Raw genomic sequence first — 21,818 nt, forward strand, 5'->3', positions numbered from 1 at the left:
GAACTAGGCCTACTCTATGGCAGGGTCACCAACTCTTTTTACAAACCATCATAGAACTAGGCCTACTCTAATAGGCAGGGTCACCAACTCTACCAACCATCATAGAACTAGGCCTACTCTATAGGCAGGGTCACCAACTCTACCAACCATCATAGAACTAGTCCTACAACTATAAGGCAGGGTCACCAAACTCTACCAACCATCATAGAACTAGGCCTAGTGCCTACTCTACAGGCAGGTCACCAACTCTACAACCACCATCATAGAAACAAGTCCTACTTCTCTACTTGGCAGGGTCACCAACACTCTACCAAACCATCATAGAACTAGGCCTACTCTATAGTGCCAGGCAGGGTCACCAACTCTACCCAACCATCATAGAACTAGGCCTACTCTATTAGGCAGGGGTCACCAACTCTACCGACCCACCATCATAGAACTAGGCCTACTCTACAGGCAGGGTCACCAACTCTACTACCAACCATCATAGAACTAGGCTATGCCTACTCTAGCAAGGCAGGGTCACCCACTCTACCAACCATCATAGAACTAGGACCCCTACTCTACAGGCAGGGTCACCAACTCTACCAACCATTCAAGAACTAGGCCTACTCTATAGCAGGGTCACCAACTCTACCAACCATCATAGAACTAGTCCGTACTCTATAGGCAGGGTCACCAACTCTACCAACCATCATAGAACTAGGCCTACTCTACAGGCAGGGTCCACCCACTCTACCAACCATCATAGAACCAGGCCTACTCTATAGGCAGCGGTCACCAAACTCTACCAACCATCATAGAACTAGGCCTACTCTATAGGCAGGGTCACCAACTCTACCAACCATCATAGAACTAGCCCTACTCTCTACAGGCAGGGTCACCAACTCTACACCCATCATAGAACTAGGCCTACTCTATAGGCAGGGTCAAACCAACTCTACCAACCATCATCAGAACTGGCCTACTCTATAGGCAGGGTCACCAACTCTACCAACCATCATAGGAATGAGGCCTACTCTATAGGCAGGGTCACCAACATCTACCAACCATCATAGAACTAGTCCTACTCTATAGTCACCAACTCTACAACCATCATAGAACTAGGCCTACTCTATAGGCAGGGTCACCAACTCTAGTAACTACATCACTAGAACTTGTGTGTACTAGAGAACCTGGCACCCCCACTGTGTATAGTAAACTAACACTAGACTGGTGTTGTACAGAGTGGTGTAAACTATGTAGACCAGGTATAGTGACCTGGCACCCACTGTCGATAATCTGTGTGTATTCGCATGGAGGGTAGTTGGATAGTAAAATTACCCACGTACTAGAACTGGCAGAGTCGATACCTGTGTGTATCGCATGGAGGGTAGTGGATAGTAAACTACACACTAGACCAGTGGAGGGTAGTGTGTACTAGAGACTGGCACCCACCTGTCGATATCTGTGTGTATCGCATGGAGGGTAGAGAGGATAGTAAACTACACACTAGACCAGGTGTGTACTAGAGACTGGGCACCCACTGTCGATATCTGTGTGTATCGCATGGAGGGTAGTGGATAGTATAAAACTACACACTAGACCAGGTGTGTACTAGAGACTGGCACCCACTGTCGATATCTGTGTGTATCGCATGGAGGGTAGTGGATAGTAAACTACACACTAGACCAAGGTGTGTACTAGAGACTGGCACCCACTGTCGATATCTGTGTGTATCGCATGGAGGATAGTGGATAGTAAACTACACACTAGACCAGGTGTGTACTAGAGACTGGCATCCCACTGTCGATATCTGTGTGTATCGCATGGAGGAATAGTGGATAGTAAACTACACACTAGACCAGGTGTGTACTAGAGACTGGCACCCACTGTCGATATCTCTGTGTGTATCGCATGGAGGATAGAGGATAGTAAACTACACACTAGACCAGGTGTGTACTAGAGACTGGCACCCACTGTCGATATCTGTGTGTATCGCATGGAGGGTAGTGATAGTAAACTACACACTAGACCAGGTGTGTACTAGAGACTGGCACCCACTGTCGATATCTGTGTGTATCGCATGGAGGATAGAGGATAGTAAACTACACACTAGACCAGGTGTGTACTAGAGACTGGCACACCACAGGTGTGTAGAGACGATCGATATGTGTGTATCGCATGGAGGATAGTGGATAGTAAACTACACACTAGACCAGGTGTGTACTAGAGACTGGCACCCACTGTCGATATCTGTGTGTATCGCATGGAGGATAGTGGATAGTAAACTACACACTAGACCAGGTGTGTACTAGAGACTAGCACCCACTGTCGATACCTGTGTGTATCGCATGGAGGGTAGTGGATAGTAAACTACACACTAGACCAGGTGTGTACTAGAGACTGGCACCCACTGTCGATATCTGTGTGTATCGCATGGAGGGTAGTGGATAGTAAACTACACACTAGACCAGGTGTGTACTAGAGACTGGCACCACCAGTGTCGATATCTGTGTGTATGGCATGGAGGGTAGAGGATAGTAAACTAAAACACTAGACCAGGTGTGTACTAGAGACTGGCACCCACTGTCGATATCTGTGTGTATCGCATGGAGGGTAGTGGATAGTAAACTACACACTAGACCAGGTGTGTACTAGAGACTGGCACCCACTGTCGATATCTGTGTGTATCGCATGGAGGGTAGAGGATAGTAAACTACACACTAGACCAGGTGTGTACTAGAGACTGGCACCCACTGTCGATATCTGTGTGTATCGCATGGAGGGTAGTGGATAGTAAACTACACACTAGACCAGGTGTGTACTAGAGACTGGCACCCACTGTCGATATCTGTGTGTATCGCATGGAGGATAGAGGATAGTAAACTACACACTAGACCAGGTGTGTACTAGAGACTGGCACCCACTGTCGATATCTGTGTGTATCGCATGGAGGGTAGTGGATAGTAAACTACACACTAGACCAGGTGTGTACTAGAGACTGGCACCCACTGTCGATATCTGTGTGTATCGCATGGAGGGTAGTGGATAGTAAACTACACACTAGACCAGGTGTGTACTAGAGACTGGCACCCACTGTCGATATCTGTGTGTATCGCATGGAGGATAGTGGATAGTAAACTACACACTAGACCAGGTGTGTACTAGAGACTGGCACCCACTGTCGATATCTGTGTGTATCGCATGGAGGATAGTGGATAGTAAACTACACACTAGACCAGGTGTGTACTAGAGACTGGCACCCACTGTCGATATCTGTGTGTATCGCATGGAGGATAGTGGATAGTAAACTACACACTAGACCAGGTGTGTACTAGAGACTGGCACCCACTGTCGATATCTGTGTGTATCGCATGGAGGATAGTGGATAGTAAACTACACACTAGACCAGGTGTGTGCTAGAGACTGGCACCCACTGTCGATATCTGTGTGTATCGCATGGAGGATAGTGGATAGTAAACTACACACGATAGACCAGGTGATGTACTAAGACTGAGACTAGCACCACTGTCGATACCTGTGTGTATCGCATGGAGGGTAGTGGATAGTAAACTACACACTAGACCAGGTGTGTACTAGAGACTGGCACCCAGTGTCGATATATGTGTGTATCGCATGGAGGATAGAGGATAGTAAAACTACACACTAGACCAGGTGTGTACTAGAGACTGGCACCCACTGTAGATATCTGTGTGTATCGCATGGAGGGTAGTGGATAGTAAACTACACACTAGACCAGGTGTGTACTAGAGACTGGCACCCACTGTCGATATCTGTGTGTATCGCATGGAGGATAGAGGATAAAAACTACACACTAGACCAGGTGTGTACTAGAGACTGGCACCCACTGTCGATATCTGTGTGTATCGCATGGAGGGTAGTGGATAGTAAACTACACACTAGACCAGGTGTGTGCTAGAGACTGGCACCCCACTGTCGATATCTGTGTGTATCGCATGGAGGATAGAGGATAGTAAACTACACACTAGACCAGGTGTGTACTAGAGACTGGCTGGCCCACTGTCGATATCTGTGTGTATCGCATGGAGGGTAGTGGATAGTAAACTACACACTAGACCAGGTGTGTACTAGAGACTGGCACCCACTGTCGATATCTGTGTGTATCGCATGGAGGATAGAGGATAGTAAACTACACACTAGACCAGGTGTGTACTAGAGACTGGCACCCACTGTCGATATCTGTGTGTATCGCATGGAGGATAGAGGATAGTAAACTACACACTAGACCAGGTGTGTACTAGAGACTGGCACCCACTGTCGATATCTGTGTGTATCGCATGGAGGAAAGTGGATAGTAAACTACACACTAGACCAGGTGTGTACTAGAGACTAGCACCCACTGTCGATACCTGTGTGTATCGCATGGAGGGTAGTGGATAGTAAACTACACACTAGACCAGGTGTGTACTAGAGACTGGCACCCAGTGTCGATATCTGTGTGTATCGCATGGAGGATAGAGGATAGTAAACTACACACTAGACCAGGTGTGTACTAGAGACTGGCACCCACTGTCGATATCTGTGTGTATCGCATGGAGGGTAGTGGATACTAAACTACACACTAGACCAGGTGTGTACTAGAGACTGGCACCCACTGTCGATATCTGTGTGTATCGCATGGAGGATAGTGGATAAAAACTACACACTAGACCAGGTGTGTACTAGAGACTGGCACCCACTGTCGATATCTGTGTGTATCGCATGGAGGGTAGTGGATAGTAAACTACACACTAGACCAGGTGTGTACTAGAGACTGGCACCCACTGTCGATATCTGTGTGTATCGCATGGAGGATAGAGGATAGTAAACTACACACTAGACCAGGTGTGTACTAGAGACTGGCACCCACTGTCGATATCTGTGTGTATCGCATGGAGGGTAGTGGATAGTAAACTACACACTAGACCAGGTGTGTACTAGAGACTGGCACCCACTGTCGATATCTGTGTGTATCGCATGGAGGATAGTGGATAGTAAACTACACACTAGACCAGGTGTGTACTAGAGACTGGCACCCACTGTCGATATCTGTGTGTATCGCATGGAGGATAGTGGATAGTAAACTACACACTAGACCAGGTGTGTACTAGAGACTGGCACCCACTGTCGATATCTGTGTGTATCGCATGGAGGATAGAGGATAGTAAACTACACACTAGACCAGGTGTGTACTAGAGACTGGCACCCACTGTCGATATCTGTGTGTATCGCATGGAGGGTAGTGGATAGTAAACTACACACTAGACCAGGTGTGTACTAGAGACTGGCACCCACTGTCGATATCTGTGTGTATCGCATGGAGGATAGTGGATAGTAAACTACACACTAGACCAGGTGTGTACTAGAGACTGGCACCCACTGTCGATATCTGTGTGTATCGCATGGAGGATAGTGGATAGTAAACTACACACTAGACCAGGTGTGTACTAGAGACTGGCACCCACTGTCGATATCTGTGTGTATCGCATGGAGGGTAGTGGATAGTAAACTACACACTAGACCAGGTGTGTACTAGAGACTGGCACCCACTGTCGATATCTGTGTGTATCGCATGGAGGATAGAGGATAGTAAACTACACACTAGACCAGGTGTGTACTAGAGACTGGCACCCACTGTCGATACCTGTGTGTATCGCATGGAGGATAGAGGATAGTAAACTACACACTAGACCAGGTGTGTACTAGAGACTGGCACCCACTGTCGATATCTGTGTGTATCGCATGGAGGGTAGTGGATAGTAAACTACACACTAGACCAGGTGTGTACTAGAGACTGGCACCCACTGTCGATATCTGTGTGTATCGCATGGAGGATAGAGGATAGTAAACTACACACTAGACCAGGTGTGTACTAGAGACTGGCACCCACTGTCGATATCTGTGTGTATCGCATGGAGGATAGTGGATAGTAAACTACACACTAGACCAGGTGTGTACTAGAGACTGGCACCCACTGTCGATACCTGTGTGTATCGCATGGAGGATAGGGGATAGTAAACTACACACTAGACCAGGTGTGTACTAGAGACTGGCACCCACTGTCGATATCTGTGTGTATCGCATGGAGGATAGAGGATAGTAAACTACACACTAGACCAGGTGTGTACTAGAGACTGGCACCCACTGTCGATATCTGTGTGTATCGCATGGAGGGTAGTGGATAGTAAACTACACACTAGACCAGGTGTGTACTAGAGACTGGCACCCACTGTCGATATCTGTGTGTATCGCATGGAGGGTAGTGGATAGTAAACTACACACTAGACCAGGTGTGTACTAGAGACTGGCACCCACTGTCGATACCTGTGTGTATCGCATGGAGGATAGTGGATAGTAAACTACACACTAGACCAGGTGTGTACTAGAGACTGGCACCCACTGTCGATATCTGTGTGTATCGCATGGAGGATAGAGGATAGTAAACTACACACTAGACCAGGTGTGTACTAGAGACTGGCACCCACTGTCGATATCTGTGTGTATCTCATGGAGGATAGTGGATAGTAAACTACACACTAGACCAGGTGTGTACTAGAGACTGGCACCCACTGTCGATATCTGTGTGTATCGCATGGAGGATAGTGGATAGTAAACTACACACTAGACCAGGTGTGTACTAGAGACTGGCACCCACTGTCGATATCTGTGTGTATCGCATGGAGGAGAGTGGATAGTAAACTACACACTAGAACAAGTGTGTACTAGAGACTGGCACCCACTGTCGATATCTGTGTGTATCGCATGGAGGATAGTGGATAGTAAACTACACACTAGACCAAGTGTGTACTAGAGACTGGCACCCACTGTCGATATCTGTGTGTATCGCATGGAGGATAGAGGATAGTAAACTACACACTAGACCAGGTGTGTACTAGAGACTGGCACCCACTGTCGATATCTGTGTGTATCGCATGGAGGATAGAGGATAGTAAACTACACACTAGACCAGGTGTGTACTAGAGACTGGCACCCACTGTCGATATCTGTGTGTATCGCATGGAGGATAGAGGATAGTAAACTACACACTAGACCAGGTGTGTACTAGAGACTGGCACCCACTGTCGATACCTGCAGAAAAACGGCGATACAAAAGATCCAGACTATCATAGCTAAGTATACGAATATTATCACGATTTAAGTATTGATGTGAAAAATGCAATCAAATTCAAAATAACATTCATATCTTAGTGTCGCAGTAATATAGCATAAGGATGATGACAGGGTAATTCTATTCTTTCAAGAAGACAACTCTATAAATACCTTTAACAATTGTTTTAGTTTTATGGGGCACGATAGAATATATTTGTAGATTTGTCCTTGGCCCATTCTTGTTTCTTCTTTTTATTAATGATATTACTAATAATATAGACAGTAATATAACACTCTTTGCCGATGATACTCTCTCTTTATGTAATAATACAAAATAATAATGATTTAGATACACCTTCTTTACTGCTCAATAATGACTTGGCCTCTATTTCTGACTGGGCACATAAATGGCAAATTCTCTTCAATTCTAATAAAACAATAGCAATGAATTTTAGTCGTAGACAAAACATTGAATATCCACATCTTTTGTTTTATAATAATGTAATTGCAGAAAATGAATCTCATAACCACTTAGGGCTTACCTTTAATAGTAAAGGAACATGGCGGACTATATTTCTAATGTGTATCAAAAAGCTAACTCTAGATTAAGCTTACTTCGAGTATTAAAAACATTAGTTGATAGGAAAACTTTGAAAACATTATATACTTCATACATAAGACCAACTTTAGAATATGCTGATGTAGTTTGGGACAATTGCACTCAAACCGAATCTGATCTTCTTGAATCTATTCAACTGGAAGCCATGCATATAAGTGGACGCGGAAGAGGTACCTCTCACCATATCTTATATAATGAAACTGAACTGGAACCTTTAAGTAAAAGAAGACAGAATCATAAACTTATTTTGATGTTCAAAATTATTAATAACTTTACTCCATGTGTATCTCTCCAATATTCTACAACCATTCTTAAATGTAAACAATATATACAATTTTAGAAATAACAGAGTATTTAACATACCACTGTCACGTACTAATAGCTACATGAAAAGTTTTTTTCCTTCAAATATGGCTATGTGGAACTCACTTGATATTTCTCTTAGAGACTCTATTTCAATTTCTTCTTTTAAATGTAAGCTAAAAACTACTAATGATACAACTATTTCTGAAATGTTCATTAATTCTGCTCCCAGACAATTTAATATAATTTTATGCCAGCTTAGAAATTTTAAAAGTGACCTTAATTATGATAAATATTTTGATCACCATATTGATAATCCATCTTGTGAATGTGGTGCTCCAAGTGAAGATTTAATGCATTTTTTCTTCCAATCTATATACAATTTGTTAGGTTATATAAATCTTCATTGCTTAGTGTGTGGCATCCTTAATGCTCCTGATCATTTAAATAATTCCATTCTATATCATGTAAACTTATATATTAAATCCTTTAAACGCTTTTCTGTGTACAAATAAGACATTACATGTAATACTATCTTTAGTAGTAATACGTTTAATTCAATCTACTTATTATCTACTATTATAGCAAGGCAAGTTTGTAAGTGCGAATGAATGTGTGTGAGTGTGTTATTATTGTTTATTATTATATATATATTACATATAACTTTTCATTTTAGACTTGGTGGAAGTATGTTGTGTCTACAATTTATCAAATAATATTTTTGTTTTCTTTTTTTTTAAATAATTTTGAATAATAGTTATCTCAATAATTATATCACCTATTCTGTTTAATTTCATGATGAATATATAATACTCCTTAATCCATAATAAATTAGATGTACGTTACATGTTATGATATACAATTTCTGTAGAAATAATCAATTGATACATAATATCTTCCTACCAAGCCTATAACCGGAAGTAATAGAAGAAGACTGATATAGGCATTGCGCCTGTTGTCTAATTCTTTTAACAATACTTTGTAATTTTCTTTATATTTGTATTGTTAATAAAATATTTCTGAAATGAAATATATTTGTAGCTCTATTGATGTTTCACGAGTAGTTCTGTTCTATTGAGGTATCCGCCATTAGGATAATAAGATTGAACATTTCCTCGTTTTGTCTAAAAAGTAAACGATAACAAACTCATACCTATCCCCAGGTGAAGACAAACTCATACCTAGGTGAAGACAACTCTGTTGTACTTGGTATACAAAAGTAAACGATTACAAACTCATACCCAGGTGAAGACAACTCTGTTGTACTTGGTATACAAAAGTAAACGATTACAAACTCATACCTAGGTGAAGACAACTCTGTTGTACTTGGTATACAAAAGTAAACGATTACAAACTCATACCCAGGAGAAGACAACTCTGTTGTACTTGGTATACAAAAGTAAAACGATTACAAACTCATACCCAGGAGAAGAAACGATATACAAAAGTAAACGATTAAAAACTAATTCTATTCTTTCAAGAAGACAACTCTGTTGTACTTGGTATACATAAGAAGAGTAGTTCCTGTGTTATATTACACCATTCATGATGTACTGAAGTTCTTTTTACAGATAATTAATTTGGTCCTGTTTTATTGACCAACAGAACGACTACTATAAACCAGCTTATTTCGCGCGCGATAAGGAAATCGTGTTCCATCCACAAGTGAGGTAGACTCTCCATACAATAAGTACAGTCAAAGTTTGTACAGATGAAAATTCATAGATCAGTAATAGTTTGTACACATGGAAAATACATAGATCAGTAATGGTTGGGCCGAGTGACTGATTTCTTCTGAGGTTTTCAGAAGTAATGTAAGCTTATCTTACCCATCTGAGTTCAATGAACAAGAGTAATATTAACAATAGTTAGTATGCAGTACATGTGCAACTCAATCTGCTGAGTGTATTTTTCCAGGAAATAACCGTCATACTAATAAGTAGAGAATTTTTAACTAAGCTTTAAATCCACCTGAAGTGTTAAAAAGAAAAAAAATATGCTTCCTTTACTTTTCAAACTGAATCATTTTTCTAGTGGACTGAATATTTTTTATAGACGTTTTTTAATGTCAATATTCAACGTTATTTTTAATGATTTTTTATACACACACAAATTATTACTGGTTATTTTTAATGTTATTGAGTCCTAAATTGTCTGCTTTCTGAACTTAAAGATTCTTTCTTGCCTTACACTTAATTCACCTTGTTTGATGAAGACAAATTGATATCCAAAAAAATCCGTTTATTGGATATAAGTTGTCTGAATGTTGTAATATCTGTGTATGTATTTGTAATCCCTTTGTTTCTATTAATTATATTTAACCAAATGTCAAATATATTATCAATTGTTGTCACCACCATACACTATGCGGAAAATCATACGCATATATTGCCTTTTTTGTTACCGTTTATTTAAATGATAATTAAATCTGTTATCTTCAGATTGCTCAAATAAACCACCCAGTGTTATCTTCTAATGTTTTAAAATAACATAACGATACAGATGTTTCTGCTGTATCATTGAGAAATATTTTAATTCATAGGATAATTCTGACATGTGAGAAAATGTTTATTTAAAATTATTCTGACTATCTAAAGGGATGGATGTGAAGATGTTGTCACTTGTGCCTCACCTGCGACCTACCTGTAACCGCTACCTGTACCCGACACAGTGTAGATAGGCAACCTTGTTGACCTATGGACAGGTATGTCGACAGATGAGGTGATGCATCTATTATCACTACACTCCTTGTTCTGTTTATGTGCTTCCTACAACAATGTAAACATGGCATGACTTTGTTTATAGTTCGCCAAGACTTCACCTTAATTAGCTCCTTTATCTGAACCATCATTTGTATCGAGATGTTTGTAGTGAGTATTTCACAGTGAGATAATCCTCAATAGGTATGCCATAAACATGTTTCATCAACATACGAGTAGGCTAAAAACCTGTTTCTGCAGGACCTACCATCCTAAGGTCATTTGAAAATAATCTTAGGTTAATGTATCTAGGTTAGGATAAGTTTGATATCCGTGCGTACCTTAGTATCACCTCTGTATGGAATCTGGCTTTACTTTATGATAATACTTTTCTTCAGTAGATTATTATTAAATGTATTGTCGCATCCGTTTGTCATTGCTTAGGTAGCCTAGACACCATAATTTTGCTAATTTGACGTGAGACATTAATCTTTCTCTCATTTTGTCCTTTTTACAGCCAAGATCATGTAAAATGTGATAAGATGAGTTCACACGATTTTCTGAAAATCACATTCAATGTTTTAATTCATTAGACAGGAATTAGATTATATTATGTACCCGTTAGTCCAGTATAAAAACTTCAGATTTAAAATTATTCAACTTACCGTAAAATAACGTCGTTCGAATTTAATGGCCCGTTCCTACTTTCATTTTGCTTTATCTCTCTCGGGTTTCGAATTTCGTTACTTTGAAATACCCGTATTGATACTTAGGGTTCTTAGCATCGCTGGCAAACACTAGAATGCCAACACATCCGTGGTATAGGTATAAAATGTGTTTTTTTTTTATTTTCTTTTATTGTTTTTTTTCTGCATCATTTCATTCTACAGTCATTACGTATTTTCATATTTCAATCATCCATGTACACATGTACAAATGAGAGTATAATAAATGGTAAAATTCATGTGTCATGTTTTTTTCTTGATATAATAACAGAATATTATTGTAGGATACGGCCAATACTTTCCCATTTCTGCCTGGTCTTTTTGCTGCCTTTGTGGTAAACATTTATGTGGAGTATAGTTCTAAATCTCTAAAGTTTTTAATAAAGACTTTGCATGATTCCCAATCGGGTAATAATTTCTTTTGTCTTTTTAATGATATTTTTAATAGCAAAATTAAAATATTAAGTCCTATAGGCTTCAAATCTTGAATAACCTCAAATAGGAAAAAATCAGATTTCCTTTCTATGATAATATCCTAATGATATGCAATTACGTTTATGAGTCTTGTCCACAAAGATTGAATGTGTATACAGTCCCAGAAGAGGTGGCATATTGTTTCTGGTGCTCCACTGCAAAAACTTCATTCTCCATTCTAAAGTAGTTTTACGCTTCAATAACATAGAGTTTGGAAAGAAAAATCTGTGATTAATTCTATATTGCAAGCTTTGCAATTTCGAATCATGTGTTTCAATAAACGGTAACGTGTAAACCTCCTCCCACTGATTGTTATCCGAAAACGTGTCTAAAATAACATGCCATCTCTCCTGGGACTTTACAAAGTGTCTTGTAATTGTAGATACCATTGTTTTGTGTAAAAAATCCGTGAAGGTTTTTAAGTTTTCATAACCAAAAGTAGGTTTTCATTTACAACAAATACAATATTTTTTCCATGTGTATTAATTGTTCTTTTCAACTCTCTAGGTATAGCACTTATGAGACTTTTAAAGTTCATAAAGTTTAATTTAATTCGATATTTTTTCTACTAATTGATTAAATGTTAAAAAATTCCCATGCCTGTGTACAAAATTCTTAATATAAAAGATACCTTCTTGACAGAGTTGTTTGAAGAATATTGTTTTTCTTTCAATTTTTATCATATTGTTGAACAATAATGGCTGAGACAGAATACATTCAGGGGCTGTGGGAAAGTCTTCATTTAGCAATCCCCATATTTGGAAAATTTCTACCCAAAAACTACCTATAATTTGCTTCTTTTGTATTTCCAAAAGACCTTTTTAGGTTAACGTCCAAATTTTATCAACACCATATTTTTCTTTGTCATCAATTAGAAGTGTTTTCCAATCTGCTTGATTATGAACATCTAAACATGTTTTAATCCACATTAGCTTTAATGCTTGACAGTAAGTAAAAAATATCAGGAACTTTCAGTCCTTCCCCTTTATAGTCACTAATTAAAAGGTTTCTTTTATATTTATCAACTTCACTATTCCGGATAAAATTGTAAAATAGAGCGTGGAATTGTTTTAATATCTTGTGTGGTGGACTAGGGAGAACGTTTAAATTTGGACTATAATTGAAAATGCTAATGTTTTAATCACTGTCACCTTTCCTATTATGGAGAGGTTTCTAAAGGACCAATTAGATAGAAGAGCTCCAATTGACTGATATTTTTGAGTAAAATTCTCCTCAAGAAAGTCTGATTTTGATAAATTATATGAGATTCCTAGAAGTTTGAATCTACCATGGTGATTCCAGGTATTTTTTTGCCTCGTGTTAATTTCTTCGCCACAGCCCCTTTTCACCCCAATCCATACAGCTTGAGATTTTGCAAAATTTGTTTTTAAGCCAGAACATTCTCCAAAGATGTCGATTAGATATAGAACTCTTTATAAAGATTGTTTATCGTCATCCATTATAAGAATTGGATCATCTGCATATTGACTCACTAGATACTCAGTGTTATTGATTATCATACCTTTTATATCAGGATCATATTTTAATGCAGAACTTAAAAGTTCAATACAGAAAATGAATAAATAAGGAGATAGAGGACCCCCTTGTCGTACACCACGGCTTACTTTGCAAAAAGGGGAGATTCACCATTGTTTTCAACTGAAGCAGTTACATCAGTATATAAGGTTTTAAAACATTGAACAGTAAAATTGCTCAAACAAAAATTGTATACTTTTTTTTCTCTAAATGACCATTCAAGGGAATCGAACGTTTTCTCAAATTCTAACATTAATAAAATACCTGGTAAGTTATTATCATCTAAAATTATTCAACTTACCGTAAAATAACGTCGTTCGAATTTAATGGCCCGTTCCTACTTTCATTTTGCTTTATCTCTCTCGGGTTTCGAATTTCGTTACTTTGAAATACCCGTATTGATACTTAGGGTTCTTAGCATCGCTGGCAAACACTAGAATGCCAACACATCCGTGGTATAGGTATAAAATGTTGCTGACATCTGCCAGTGGTAGACATATTGATACAGTGATATATATTATCTTGTCTGGTTTTGTTGTTGTTGTTGTTTTTTATCACGTTTTATATTTACCAGATACATTCTTATAAAACAACAGTCATTTGGTATATTTCATCATCCTTACATCGATTTGGCCAACCCATCAGAACTTGGTATATTTGTTTTACCAACATATTTCAATGTTTCGTTGTTATGAGCTATTCAGTTTGCGTTGCTCATATAGAGTTATTAGTTATAAGTTGTTAAACGTGTTTCGTTTGATTTAATCATTATTAACTTGTGACTTTTTAGTAAATATTTTCCGTTTTGTTTTTTAACTGATTCAGAAATAAAAACAAACAAATGTTTTTAAGAAAGCATCATTTATTTGCATCTATAAATACCGTATATGAATAACAAAATATTTGTAAATACTTATGTTTTCACCAATATCCATTCTTCTAAAGCAATACGGTGTTTTCTTTAATTTTCAAACCATAATATACAAATATTATAAATCACGTATTCATTTTTCTCTGAAATATGGTAAGCTAGAATGATTTCTGGTGTCAGATCCGGTTGTCCTTGTCAGAATAGGAGTGGGTAGTCGAGCTGGTGAGCTATGGATATTGGTATCATCTGATAAATTGACGCTGAACATGCTGGTAAGTAGTCCATGTGTTGTTTTTGTGACATCTCTTGTGGGTATTATATATGGAGCGTGTCTGTACTGTCTGTCCGCGGGATGTGGCGCTCGTGACTTGACCAGTGACGTCAGTCGCTGTAAAACGTCACGGTATGCAGACCCCCCACTGACTGAGGCGTCTGCCCGGAACCGTGTCTGTAGATACGATATGATGCGCATGCAGCGTTCGTCATTGGCTTGGAGACCTTCTACGTCTGTCATGTAACGGACGATTTCTCGTACGCAATCATCATAGCCGGCCTGATAATGGTGGACAAAGTCTGCCCAAACATCCGAACTGAACCACTCACCTACAACAAAATATACGGATACATATTTTATATAACTTAAAATATTAATAAAAATGTAATCTTGAATTAATTTCTCTTAAAAATATTTAAATAATAAATTAATATTTTTATTGTTAAATGGAAAAACATCCGTTATATAATACGATTCAATGTTGCATGTACTACAGAAACGGGGGAAAAAGAAAGGGAAAAAAAAGAATAGCTAACGGTTAACTAATTTTCATTTAGTCGATGAAACGGCGTGTATTTTATCTTATTGTCCAAGGAATAATAGTACGGTGCTAATGTTTATCGTGTTTATTATAGCGGTATCTGTAGAATTACTAATTAATTAAGTTACATCGACAAATAAAGTTAGTGAAATTACAGATGTAATAATTTTAACGAGTCATTTCCAAGTGAATTTTTAAAAGTTAATGAGGCTTTATTTTTAACCATATCATGTTATCTATATTATGATATCATAACCATGTAACCAATGAGAAATTATTTTGCACTTCATTCATACAAGAACTAATTCACAGATTGCGTGACTTCTAGAGACAGTCAAAAAATTATGGACAAACCCCTCCCCCCCCCCTTTTTTTTTTTACATGTGTGGACAGGTGCGTGACGTCTTTATGTGTTTTTAATGTGTATTTACATAGAGATGGCTGTGCACAGAGCAAACATTACGGCACTGAAAAGCGTCAGAATAACAAAGACTACAGTAGTGTACCAGCCTCTCCGCGCACCATAGCGACCGTGACGGACCATTAGTGAGCCTGTTTGTAATCTGTAATTACTGGCGCGTAGCTGTCGCACCACGCTATTGTTACGGGCTGCATTGGAGAGGATGACCAAACTCCTTTGTATAGTTTTATAGTTTTGGTCCTATGATGTATCCCGTTTTAATAGACCCTTAGGTGAGACAGTGTCCCTGACAGCGGACCAATCCGTTACTTCTTTGTGTCACTTTACATTACAAGACAACAGACGTATATATGCGGGTGTTTAAAACTAATTTACTCACGTGTTTGTAACATTGCGACGTTACAATGCGCAATTCTTGCGATGCGTTACCTTACTGGTAGTTATTATCTGATAAGTCGCACGTGCATTTCACGTGCCGAGCGTGCTAGGCACACATACAGCACGTGCAAAAACAACGCTTCTTTCTTAAAGTCGCGTGCAGTTTGAAATAACAAGCCACCGGCATACAGGGCATGGTCAACCCAAGTTTTAGATGTCGATTGTTTAGTTAGCAGAGTGGATACGCCTGGTTACTCATGCATGCGTTGTCATTGTGTACTTTTACGTAAACATGAACACTAAGAGATTTTCAAGCAATCTAAATTGATCTAAGATTTGTAGAATGACGCCTTTAGCTCTTATCACGTGGATATAAATAAAGACAAATTGGACAAAAATTGTGGCGTAACAAGTCTACAACGACTTTTTTAGAATAAGTGTTTGTTATTACAGGACTATTTATGTAAGATAATGCGAAAGATAATTGTAATCTTACCTTGTGTGGTTTTTTATAAAGAAAAAATCAAATTAAGATAGCCTTTGTCAAACTATAAATATGATGTAAATTGTCTACTTGGAGAATGGTCCATCACTTAACACATTTACTATCACTAACGATTTCTTAAAATAACGAAGTATATCTGAATGATTCGGTCATTTCTGATATATATAAACTTCATTTATTTTACATCGATTGCGAAGCAAGTTATACAACTTATGTAAGCCACTCTCGATGGCACGGATGTAAGCGCGCGAGGGATCTTAGTGTGGGAGGAAACCGGAGTTCCCTGAGAAAACCCACGTGATCGGGCCTTTCACGTCCGTGCCGGGGATCGAACCCCGGCCGGCTAGGTGAAAGGCGAGTGGCTTAACCACTACACCACCCGCTCACCAGTCATTTCTGATTACGCTAATGTCATACGGCCATGTCATAAATATCGCGAGACACATGTGTTATACCACTATTGTGACATTATAGGTAACAATGACTTTATTGTTGAAATTTGGTGTCGCAAGATCGAGACATTAGACGGAGATGATGTGGTAGACGGAGACGTCACATCCCAGCCTGGTTTCGTTACATAGGACAGAAACTGACAGATTTGAGTATATGTTCATAAATACTAGTTATATGATAAATAGAATTTTACACTCGTGGCTATGTAAAATAAAATGTATCCAACTAACTTCATAATATTTATATGCTACTCGCCTAGTAACTCAAGGCATATCAAATTATCGAACTCGTTTCATAAATTTCAGATTAATTAGTATCTCGTGTATACCTTGTACAGCCCATTTTATGCGTTTATTTGCAGCGGATTTATTTATTTATTTATTTTTTTTTGGGATGAAATTCTAAAATGTATTTAAGATCTCCCATTTCTACTATCTTAAGAAACATGTACTGAAAAAGTTTTCAGATTATGAGAAACAAAAATTCACTAAACAAGTTATCGACTTTATTATCTATTGAACAACTGGACTAGGTATTTGATCACTTTTGTTATCGATATCACGTTATATAACGGTACACATCCTATTACACATCTGTGTTGTATAGCCTCTATAGCCACTGGACTATACCCTTTTACATCGTCAAGGATACATTATCTAACTTTCATACTAACGTTATAGTCTGCATTCTATTTAATGTAACACGATATATCATCTCAGTAACAACGATAAAAATGTATTTAATATAGTTCGACAAAGTAAATATACTCTATGTTAATGAAAAGGCGACCTTTCAATAAAGAATAACAAATTAAGACAAATCAGTAAAATACCTTTATATAAGATATCACAGCAACCGATCAAACTTACAAAAGTCAGTAAGTTTATTGGACTGATAGCTCCACACAGACACCATATACCCAAATATACGGCTATTTGATTGAATGGATTGTACTGAAGTGATATGGATAAATATATACATTGATATGATAACTACAGACCTATTATCATTATGTAACTATTTTAATATTATTATTTAACATATAACATTGATTTCTCTCGTACCCACACACATTGTATAACCTGCTTACCGTGGTCAAACCGGGTGCCTATCTCCGTAGTCTGGACCGCCCGCAAATATTCTACAGTCATTTCCAGAATCTCAGCTTTTTCCAGTTTACCAGAGTTCTGAAGTAGTGAAATATAACAGCAAGCTTTAAATAAGACAAATATTACAGTGTGTATATAAGGATTCATTTGAAAAAAAAACTGTCTTTTAAATAGTAGCGGATAAACATACCATAAAGTTACACAGAATCAGATGTACATGTGTTCTTATACACTTTCTCTGGTTCAGATTATTCTACTGTATATAAGTAAGTACAAGTATACCTGTACACAATCTCATATATATTTAGACAATGCTAATATACTTCTGTATAAGTAAGTACAGGTATGTCTGTACACAACCTCATATATATTTAGACAATGCTAATATACTTCTATATAAGTAAGACAATGCTAATATACTTCTATATAAGTAAGTACTATAAGACTCTTTCATATGTGGATATGAAGGATATGGATATTCTACCGGAGGGTCAAAAATGTATTAAAACCCGAGGCTTGTCGAGGGTTTTGCAACATTTTGTGATCCCGAGGATAGAATATCCCTATCCTTCATATCCACTTATGAAAGAACTTTTTTCTTTCATACCACGACGTTTTATTGTAATTTTACAACTGTAATAGCCCGCCATTTTGAAATAAATTCAAAGAAATCCACGGCTGAAAGTCAATTTTTCATGCATGAAAAATTACGTGATATCTTCAAAAAAAATCCGTTGTTTGCATCTTTTATAGTATAACCAGTGAAGTTTGTGGAAAAAAATGTTAAAATTTTACCGAGGAAATAGAAATTTTGTTGACGTCGTGACGTCACGAGGCTTTATTGCATGGGTAGCCATGCAATACAGCCTCAGGCGACATGAGCGTATTGCCCTAGACCAGCCAGTATTACACCCGTAGGTATGACAGAAAATTATGTCTGTACACAATCTCACGAACATCAGTACTTACCTGTTTGGAGAAGGCTGCGGGCACTGTCTGGCTAAGTTCGGACAAACAGGCATTAATTCTGTCCCTTCTCCGTTTCTCTATTACCTTGTGGGATGTTTGGTCCTATTGTAACAGAGAAGGTGGGAATGTGTACAATTATATATTATTACATTATCATCATAGTACCATCGTGTTTCTAATGACCAGTACACAGTGATGTAGACTTCACGCGTTTATTACAAGTATAGAGTTGTGGTAGACAATCGCGACTTTTGCTTTATATTCTTGCAATATTAAGCAAGTAGTTTTTCCATATATTAGAAGACTAATTTTGCTTGTTTTTAAATGTTATCATTTCTTGTAAACGGTATACTATATATTACGATATAATTCGATACTAATCAGACGCTAAACTTACCGTGATTTTCAGTTCTTTTGGTGCCATATCGAGATAAATTTCTTCATGTATTTCCCAGGAAAATCATTCGAACAATTTGATGTCAAAACCAATCTGTGAAGCGCCGACGAGTAGCGCCACCTATATACCCATGTAATGTTGATGTTACCCGGGAGACACGTGACCGGTCGACCAGTCAAACCGTCGTGGAGCAGAAGTTCCGGCATCTCTTCAAATTGACAACAATACGACCCGTGCTTCCGTCTAGCAAACATGCAACGGCACGTGACCGAATTACGCGAAATTGTTGGTCAAGCACGTGCGACATCGTGACTGCACGCGCCTTGTTAGATATTGTAACCAAGGTTATGTGTGTCAGAAGTTTCTACTTAATTTGTTCGTGACAAATAATCGATGGTTGTAGTGAAGAATCAATGTCGCATGTGATACCATTGGCAACGATGATAACCATAAAAACAAGGCATCTATGAAAAAAATCCGACAATTCAATAAATGGTCATAAGGTCAAATGAATGGAATGTGGTGATCAAAATCGCCACAGGAAAAACACAAGAATAGTATAGAAATTACCAATCAAGTAAAAGGGAAAACAGAAAGTATGGATATATAAATGGAAATAAAGACTCACATATGATATTAGAAACCCGCTGCAGCATTAGCGACCTCCAAAAGATGACCAATAGAAGTAATCCTCGATAAAACTGAAGGTCAATAATTGGAGAAATAGAAAGATTGACATCTAGTCCAAAGTGTTCAATCGCTTTGGAAATCATCATTAGCGAGTATCATTTAAACTATTTTTTATCATAGTTGTTCTTTTTTTCATGTTAATGTCCTGGATAAGTTTTGTTGTCGATTCTAGTCCGACCCAATATTTGTGTTACTTGAATTTACTTCTGATCTGATGTAATCGTAAATTATGTAATTTTTCAAACTGTTTAGAAGATGGAGTCCATTATATGATGGTTTGTAAAGAGTTTTAAGACAAAGTTAAAAAAAATGAAAAAAAAACCATTCGAACCTAGATATCAATATTTTTTATTTACTATGAACTGCCCATGCAGAGTTACAGCCAATTTTAGCTACAATTTACAACATACACATATAGTAAATAAAGTATTTTTATGTGTTTTATTATACAATGTATCTACATTTGATGTCTGTGTCTAATAAACTATTTCAAGTTGGGCATATATTTTGTCATCTTGAAAGCTTTTGCTATGCTTATGTAAACACGTTGAAATCAATTGAGTCTTGTAATTTTGTTGGTAGTACTGTTTGTTGGTGATCGTTATGACCTGGTGGTGATTTTACTCGTGACAGCTATGACCTGTGGTTTGTGATAGCCCTACCTCGATGTTTTAATGTTGTTGTTGGTAACATTCAAGACTTGATGTTTTCTACTTTATCGTTTTCATATTTTTGCATTATTTTTTGCGATCATTTTGGTTTAATGTTTTGTGTTGTTGCTTGTGATAGTCCTGTAATATGTGTTGATTGTGCTTTTATTCATTTAACCCTAGTCAATACCAGACGCAATATACCGCTCGACTAGACGTCATATCAGAGGTCCCGTGTTCGATCCCTGGCAGAGGCAGCGATACAATTTATTATAAATCCTGCACTCTGTTACATTTATTTATCTATTATTTATTTAAGCATTATTCACAATATCCGTTGTGTTTATGAAGTCATAGACAAAACACGGAAGGACATTCTCCTTGGACGCAAAGACGCTTCTATGAAAAAAAAGTCATTCCGCTTTTTGTCTATGATTTTTATAAACCCAAAAGTTATTGATTTAATGCTTAAGATCAGTTTCAAATAGTTCAATGAAAAACTAAATAATTGGCATTAATTTCCTTGATTTTACTTAATTTTTTCGATCGATATATCAACTACAGTTGTGGCACATTGTTATGTTATCTTATAGTTTAGTTTGGCCGCTTTTAAAAAATTTCATGCGAAAATATCTGTATGTATACCCGACGAACAAATATTTTGGTATATGGAAAAAATAACCTAAGTGTATCCTATGAAATTAAGTAATTGATTTCCCTTTTAACTTGTATATTTATTGATTTTTCTTTTTATATTTACTTGTTTATTTATTAAATTCTCTATAAAAAATCATTATGAGATTTGTTTTGCGTTGTTGATGGTGATTTCCTGACCTGTATTGTATCGCTGTGTCTTAACCTGGTATTTTTAATTAATGATGAAGATATTTCTGACCTGGTATTTTTAATTAGAGATGATAATAGTCCTGACCTGATATTTTTTAATTAATGATGAGAAATTTCTGACCTGATATTTAAAAAAAATAATGATGGTGATAGTACCTGACCTGATATGACAGTGTTTAGTGTATGATGAGCCGATGTTTAAGTTCCTGTTGAACACCTACCTACAGTATCTACCCTACACTTAT

General features: G+C 37.7%; 1 protein-coding gene across 1 annotated transcript; it reads right to left on the reverse strand.

The window, feature by feature from the left end:
* Positions 1 to 14,334: 14,334 nt before the first annotated feature.
* Positions 14,335 to 20,001, reverse strand: LOC138322688 (hairy and enhancer of split-related protein helt-like). Its single transcript, XM_069266725.1, has 4 exons — positions 19,388 to 20,001; positions 18,991 to 19,092; positions 18,003 to 18,099; positions 14,335 to 14,943 (listed from the first exon to the last, which is right to left on the reverse strand). The coding sequence occupies exons 1-4, from the start codon at positions 19,412 to 19,414 to the stop codon at positions 14,474 to 14,476; spliced, it is 696 nt and encodes a 231-aa protein (XP_069122826.1). The 5' UTR covers positions 19,415 to 20,001; the 3' UTR covers positions 14,335 to 14,473.
* Positions 20,002 to 21,818: the final 1,817 nt, after the last annotated feature.

Source organism: Argopecten irradians, chromosome 5, assembly GCF_041381155.1.
Source record: "Argopecten irradians isolate NY chromosome 5, Ai_NY, whole genome shotgun sequence".
NCBI classification, from domain to species: Eukaryota; Metazoa; Mollusca; class Bivalvia; order Pectinida; family Pectinidae; genus Argopecten; species Argopecten irradians.

What these genes read in the sequence shown, in the direction of transcription:
- LOC138322688 (XM_069266725.1), bottom strand. Translation starts at nt 19,414, where the DNA reads ATGGCACCAAAAGAACTGAAAATCACG. An exon ending in CAAAAGAACTGAAAATCACG is followed by an intron (nt 19,093 to 19,387) that starts GTAAGTTTAGCG and finishes CTGTTACAATAG; the next exon opens with GACCAAACATCCCACAAGGT. An exon ending in AGGCACCCGGTTTGACCACG is followed by an intron (nt 14,944 to 18,002) that starts GTAAGCAGGTTA and finishes ATTTTGTTGTAG; the next exon opens with GTGAGTGGTTCAGTTCGGAT.